The sequence below is a fragment of the Amblyraja radiata genome, unplaced genomic scaffold, assembly GCF_010909765.2.
Source record: "Amblyraja radiata isolate CabotCenter1 unplaced genomic scaffold, sAmbRad1.1.pri scaffold_628_ctg1, whole genome shotgun sequence".
NCBI classification, from domain to species: Eukaryota; Metazoa; Chordata; class Chondrichthyes; order Rajiformes; family Rajidae; genus Amblyraja; species Amblyraja radiata.
In genome coordinates this window covers 407-7,500 of record NW_022630661.1, presented here as the reverse complement: position 1 = coordinate 7,500, position 7,094 = coordinate 407, and the positions used below count along the sequence as shown (strand labels likewise).

The window sequence follows — 7,094 nt, the reverse complement described above, 5'->3', positions numbered from 1 at the left end:
GAGGGGGGTAAGTGGGAGCAGAAATGCTGGGGAGGGGGTAGCTCAGAGAGAGGGGAGGGGGCAATAGATGGGTCAGGAAGGGGCAGATATTTAGGCAGAGGGTAAATGTGAGAGAGGGAGGGGGTAACACAGAGAGAGGGAGGGGGTAACACAGGGAGAGAGGGGGGTAACACAGAGAGGGGGGGGTAACACAGGGAGAGAGGGGGTAACACAGGGAGAGAGGGGGGGGGTAACACAGGGAGAGAGGGGGGGTAACACAGAGAGAGAGGGGGGGGTAACACAGGGAGAGGGGGGGGGGGGTAACACAGAGAGAGGGGGGGGTAACACAGAGAGAGAGGGGAGTAACAGAGAGAGAGGGGAGTAACACAGAGAGAGAGGGGGGGGTAACACAGAGAGAGGGGGGTAACACAGAGAGAGAGGGGAGGGTAACACAGAGAGAAGGGGGGGGGTGACACAGGGAGAGAGGGGGGTAACACAGAGAGAGAGGGGGGGGTAACACAGAGAGAGAGGGGGTAACACAGAGAGAGAGGGGGGGGTAACACAGAGAGAGAGAGAGGGGGGGTAACACAGAGAGAGGAGGGGTAACACAGAGAGGGGGGGTAACACAGAGAGAGAGGGGGTAACACAGAGAGAGAGGGGGGTAACACAGAGAGAGAGGGGGGTAACACAGAGAGAGGGGGGGGGTAACAGGGAGAGAGAGGGGGGGGGTAACACAGAGAGAGAGGGGGGGGTAACACAGAGAGAGAGGGGGTAACACAGAGAGAGAGGGGATGTAACACAGATAAAGAGGGGGGTAACACAGAGAGAGAGGGGGGGTAACACAGAGAGAGGGGGGGGGTAACAGAGAGAGAGAGGGGGTAACACACAGAGATTGGGGGGGTAACACAGAGAGAGAGGGGGAGGGGGGGGTAACACACACACAGAGTGTTGGGGATGTCAGTTTCACAGAGGCGTGAGGCCCCTTTAAGAGGCGGGCGGTGGGGCCCATAGGGAGGGAGGGAGGGAGGATGGCCGGCGGGTGTGGGAGCCTCTGTGGGCCGGAGGGCCGGGGTTGGGGTAGATTGGGGCCGGGGTCGAGGCTTTACCCCCCTCACTCGCCCCTCTCTCTAAATGCCCGGGGTTGGAGCAGCTTGGCGCCGGCGGGAGAATGTAGCGAGGGAGGAGGAGGCGGCGGATACAATGTATCGGGCCGGGCAGAATGGCAACAATCCCGGGGGCCAGAGACTGGGGCAATGTTGCCCTGGGTGGGGGCATTCACACTGGGGTGGGGGGCTTCTGTCCCAGGGTGGGGGGCTTCTATCCCAGGGTGGGGAGCTTCTGTCCCAGGGTGGGGGGCTTCTATCCCAGGATGGGGGGCTTCTATCCCAGGGAGGGGGGGTTCTATCCCAGGGTGGGGGGCTTCTATCCCAGGATGGGGGGCTTCTACCCCAGGATGGGGGGCTTCTATCCCAGGATGGGGGGCTTCTATCCCAGGGTGGGGAGCTTCTGCCCCAGGGAGGGGGGCTTCTGTCCCAGGGTGGGGGGCATCTATCCCAGGGTGGGGGGTTTCTATCCCAGGATGGGGGGCTTCTATCCCAGAGAGGGGGGCTTCTGTCCCAGGGAGGGGGGCTTCTGTCCCAGGGTGGGGGGCATTCACACTGGGGTGGGGGGCTTCTATCCCAGGGAGGGGGGGTTCTGTCCCAGGATGGGGGGCTTCTGTCCCAGGGTGGGGGGCTTCTGTCCCAGGGTGGGGGGCTTCTGTCCCAGGGAGGGGGCTTCTGTCCCAGGGAGGGGGGCTTCTATCCCAGGGAGGGGGGCTTCTGTCCCAGGGTGGGGGGCTTCTGTCCCAGGGTGGGGGGCTTCTATCCCAGGGTGGGGGGCTTCTATCCCAGGGTGGGGGGCTTCTGTCCCAGGGAGGGGGGCTTCTATCCCAGGATGGGGGGCTTCTATCCCAGGGTGGGGGGCTTCTATCCCAGGGTGGGGGGCTTCTATCCCAGGGTGGGGGGCTTCTATCCCAGGGTGGGGGGCTTCTATCCCAGGATGGGGGGCTTCTGTCCCAGGGTGGGGGGCTTCTGTCCCAGGATGGGGGGCTTCTGTCCCAGGGAGGGGGGCTTCTATCCCAGGGTGGGGGGCTTCTGTCCCAGGGTGGGGGGCATTCACACTGGGGTGGGGGGCTTCTGTCCCAGGGTGGGGGGCTTCTATCCCAGGGTGGGGGGCTGCTATCCCAGGGTGGGGGGCTTCTGTCCCAGGGAGGGGGGCTTCTATCCCAGGGTGGGGGGCATCTATCCCAGGGTGGGGGGCTTCTGTCCCAGGGAGGGGGGCTTCTGTCCCAGGGTGGGGGGCTTCTGTCCCAGGGTGGGGGGCTTCTGTCCCAGGGAGGGGGGCTTCTATCCCAGGGTGGGGGGCTTCTATCCCAGGATGGGGGGCTTCTATCCCAGGGTGGGGGGCATCTATCCCAGGGTGGGGGGCTTCTATCCCAGGGTGGGGGGCTTCTATCCCAGGGAGGGGGGCTTCTGTCCCATGGTGGGGGGCTTCTATCCCAGGGTGGGGGGCTTCTATCCCAGGGAGGGGGGCTTCTATCCCAGGGAGGGGAGCTATCCCAGGATGGAGGGCTTCGATCCCAGGGAGGGGGGCTTCTATCCCAGGATGGGGGGCTTCTATCCCAGGGAGGGGGGCTTTTATCCCAGGGAGGTCTACACCGGCCCAGGTGCGGGGAGTGTGCGGTGGTGGCGGTGGTGGTGTCGGGAGCCCACCTGGAGACCTGCTGCTCTACAGATACCACCGGCCAGCCTTCGCCCGGCTCCTGGCCCTGTTCTGCGGGACGCAGGCCCTGTTCTGGACGTACCTGGCCCACCTCGCCTTCACCTCCCTCAGAGACACGGAGCCCAGAGGAGGCCGGGCCGAGGGGGCTCCCAAAACCGCCGACACCTCCCTCAACATGGGCTCCAACTCGTGGAGATACGGATTCACCCTTTCCTGCCTCACCGTCGGTAAGTCTACACTCGCTTGCTGGACCATGAGATACTTTCAAGAGAGAGCTAGATGGATCTCCAGAACCAGGGGCCACACACACACACACAGTTTAAGAATAAGGGGTAAGCCATTTAGAACGGAGACGAGGAAACAACTTTTTCTCACAGAGAGTGGTGAGTCTGTGGAATTCCCTGCCTCAGAGGGCGGTGGAGGCCGGTTCTCTGGATGCTTTCAAGAGAGGGCTAGATAGGGCTCTTAAAGATAGCGGAGTCAGGGGATATGGGGAGAAGGCAGGAACGGGGTACTGATTGGGGATGATCAGCCGTGATCACATTGAATGGCGGTACTGCCTTGAAGGGCTGAATGGCCTACTCCTGCACCTATTGTCTATTGAGAAGATGAGGTCTCGATCCGAAACTTCTATCCAGAGATGCTGCCTGACCCGCTGAGTTACTCCAGCTGTATGCGTCTGTCTTTAGAGTGTTGTGTTCAGTTTAGGTGACTAGGTTATAGGACCTGCTAAGGACCCTTGTCAAGCTGCTAAGGGTTCAGAGAAAAATGTGTCGTCGAGCTGGAAAGGGTGAGGGAAGATTTACGAGGATGTTGCCAGGACATGAGGGAGAGGTTGGAGCAGGCTGGGACTCTATTCCTTGGAGCGCAGGAGGATGAGGGGCCGATCTTATAGAGGTGTATAAAATAATGAGAGGAATAGATCGGGCAGAGTCTCTTGCCCAGAGTGGAAGGAATCGAGGACTAGAGGACATAGGTTCAAGGTGAAGGGGGAAAGATTTAATAGGGATCTGAGGGGTAACTTTTTCACACAAAGGGTGGTGGGTGGACCCGATGGGCCGAAGGGCCTGTTTCCGCTGTGTATCTCCCACACCTCTCTCTCTCCCTCCACTCTTGCTGCTATCTACCTCTTTGGTGATCCTCGGACTATCCTTGATCGGGACTTTGCTGGCTTTACCATGCACTAAACGTTATTCCCATATCATGTTTAGAAGGATGAGGGGGCGGGGAACTTATAGAAACATATAAAATTATAAAAGGACTGGACAAGCTCGATGCAGGAAAAATGTTCCCAATGTTGGACGAGTCCAGAACCAGGGGCCACACACACAGTCTTAGAATAAAGGGGAGGCCATTTAAGACTGGGGTGAGAAAAAAACGTTTTCACCCAGAGAGTTGTGAATTTGTGGAATTCCCTGCCACAGAGGGCAGTGGAGGCCAAATCACTGGATGGATTTAAGAGAGAGTTAGATAGAGCTCTAGGGGCTAGTGGAGTCAAGGGATATGGGGAGAAGGCAGGCACGGGTTATTGATTGGGGACGATCAGCCATGATCACAATGAATGGTGGTGCTGGCTCGAAGGGCCGAATGGCCTCCTCCTGCACCTGTTGTCTATGTATCTACACTGTGGAAGGCTGGATTGTAATCATGTGTTGTCTTTCCGTTGACTGGTTAGCGCGCAACAGAAGCTTTTCGCTGTACCTCGGTACACGTGAGAATAAACGGAACTGAATCCTTCCTCTCTCCCACACGCAGGCTCGTCTATACTGGCGGCTGGTCTGGCCTTTAGCCGGCGTTCCGTCTGTGCCGTCTGGCTTCACCAGGGCGGCCGAGATGTGTCCATCTCCACCCACGGGCTGCTGGGCGGCACGCGGACATTCCGGGCACCGCTCCGTCACCTCTCGTGCGTGGCTCACCGCGCCCACACCACCTCCTTCCTGCCCCTCAGGGTCAGGGGTCACCGGCTCTACTACCTGCTGGACGCTCGTGGGCAGTTCCTCCGGACCGACGTCTTTGATGTGACCGTGGGAGCCTACAGGAAGCTGTGAAACCCTCCCCCTCATCACCCCCCCCTCATCACCCCCCCCTCATCACCCCCCCCTCATAGAAACATAGAAACATAGAAATTAGGTGCAGGAGTAGGCCATTCGGCCCTTCGAGCCTGCACCGCCATTCAATATGATCATGGCTGATCATCCAACTCAGTATCCCGTACCTGCCTTCTCTCCATACCCTCTGATCCCTTTAGCCACAAGGGCCACATCTAACTCCCTCTAAATATAGCCAATGAACTGGCCTCGACTACCCTCTGTGGCAGAGAATTCCAGAGATTCACCACTCTCTGTGTGAAAAAAGTTCTTCTCATCTCGGTTTTAAAGGATTTCCCCCTTATCCTTAAGTTGTGACCCCTTGTCCTGGACTTCCCCAACATCGGGAGCAATCTTCCTGCATCTAGCCTGTCCAACCCCTTAAGAATTTTGTAAGTTTCTATAAGATCCCCTCTCAATCTCCTAAATTCTAGAGAGTATAAACCAAGTCTATCCAGTCTTTCTTCATAAGACAGTCCTGACATCCCAGGAATCAGTCTGGTGAACCTTCTCTGCACTCCCTCTATGGCAATAATGTCCTTCCTCAGATTTGGAGACCAAAACTGTACGCAATACTCCAGGTGTGGTCTCACCAAGACCCTGTACAACTGCAGTAGAACCTCCCTGCTCCTAGACTCAAATCCTTTTGCTATGAAAGCTAACATACCATTCACTTTCTTCACTGCCTGCTGCACCTGCATGCCTACTTTCAATGACTGGTGTACCATGACACCCAGGTCTCGCTGCATCTCCCCTTTTCCTAGTCGGCCACCATTTAGATAATATGGTGACCGATAATATGGTGACCCGGGCCTCATCACCCCCCCTACACAATGCTCCCACACTCCCCCCCACCCTCCCCCCCCCCTCCCCGCCCCTTCCCACTCTTCCCTCCCCCCCCCCCCGAATGGCCTCCTCCTGCACCTATTGTCTATGTTTCTTCTATGTTTCCCCACACTCTCCCTGTGCTCCCCCCCTCCCCTCTCTTCCCCTCCCCCCTCCCCTCCCTGCCCTCACCTCAGGCACAAAGAGACCTCTTCCAACTTTGGACTTCAGAGATACCAGCGCGGAAACAGGCCCTTCGGCCCACCGGGTCCGTGCCGACCAACGTTCCCCCCGCACACTAACACTATCCTACACACACATACTGGGGACAATTTACAATTTTAACCGAAGCCAATTAATCTACAAGCCTGTACGTCTTTGGAGTGTGGGAAGAAACCGGAGCGCCCGGAGAAAACCCACTGGGAGATCGTGCAAACTCCACACAGACAGTATCCGTGGTGAGGATTGAACCCGGGCCTCTGGCGCTGTGAGGCAGCAGCTCTACCCGCTGCACCGCCCGCGCCACACTTCCCGTCCCGTTCCCAGATTGCCCCGAATTGGATTGAAGGCTTTCAGACAACGATTCCCAGATGGAAGATGGGACACACGGCACCCTAGAAGGCTCCGGAAGTTCTGAGACGTCCCCCCGACAACTCTCACCAACTTCTACAGATGCATTTTATCGGGGCAACGGTTTGGGAACGGCTCCGTCCCAAGGCAGCAAGAAATTGTGGACAGTTGCAGCCCAGACCATCGCACGAACAAACCAACCAACCTCCCTTCCATCGACCCCATCTACACCTCACGCTGCCTCGGCAAGGCCAGCAGCAACATCGCGGACCAGTCTCACCCCCGGTCACTCCCTCTTCTCCCCTCTCCCATCGGGCAAGAGGTACAGAAGTGTGAAAACGAACGCACACACACACCTCCAGATTCGGAGACAGTTTCTTCCCGGCTGTTATCAGGTGACTGAACCATCCTACCACAGTCCTGAACTACTATCTACCTCTTTGGAGACCCTCGGACTATCTTTACCTTGCACTAAACGTTATTCCCCTTTATCCTGTATCTGTACACTGTGGACGGCTCGATTGTAATCATGTGTTGTCTTTCCGCTGACTGGTTAGCAGAAAAGCAACAAAGGCTTTTCACTGTACCTCGGTACACGGGACAATAAACTAGACTGAACTGAAGACTTGATCCAAGCCTAGAGGAGTGTAATTCTGACAAAGGGTCCCGACCCGAAACGTCACCTATCCATGTTCTCCACATATGCTGCCTGGCCCGCTGAGTTACTCCAGCACTCTGTGAAACGTCACCTATCCATGTTCTCCACAGATGCTGCCTGACCCGCTGAGTTACTCCAGCACTCTGTGAAACGTCACCTATCCATGTTCCCCACAGATGCTGCCTGACCCGCTGAGTTACTCCAGCACTCTG

General features: G+C 57.6%; 1 protein-coding gene across 1 annotated transcript; it reads left to right on the top strand.

Annotated features, from left to right (window-relative positions):
• The first annotated feature begins 1,198 nt into the window (after positions 1–1,198).
• Positions 1,199–4,837, top strand: tmem223 (transmembrane protein 223). The gene is made up of 3 exons (XM_033016896.1): positions 1,199–1,244; positions 2,667–2,969; positions 4,498–4,837. The coding sequence occupies exons 1-3, from the start codon at positions 1,199–1,201 to the stop codon at positions 4,788–4,790; spliced, it is 642 nt and encodes a 213-aa protein (XP_032872787.1). The 3' UTR covers positions 4,791–4,837.
• Positions 4,838–7,094: the final 2,257 nt, after the last annotated feature.

Bases quoted from the DNA above. Each gene is read 5' to 3' on its own strand.
- tmem223 (XM_033016896.1), top strand. From the start codon at position 1,199: ATGGCAACAATCCCGGGGGCCAGAGACTGGGGCAATGTTGCCCTGG. The intron at 1,245-2,666 runs GTGGGGGCATTC...CTTTTATCCCAG, and splicing joins CTGGGGCAATGTTGCCCTGG to GGAGGTCTACACCGGCCCAG. The intron at 2,970-4,497 runs GTAAGTCTACAC...TCCCACACGCAG, and splicing joins CCTTTCCTGCCTCACCGTCG to GCTCGTCTATACTGGCGGCT.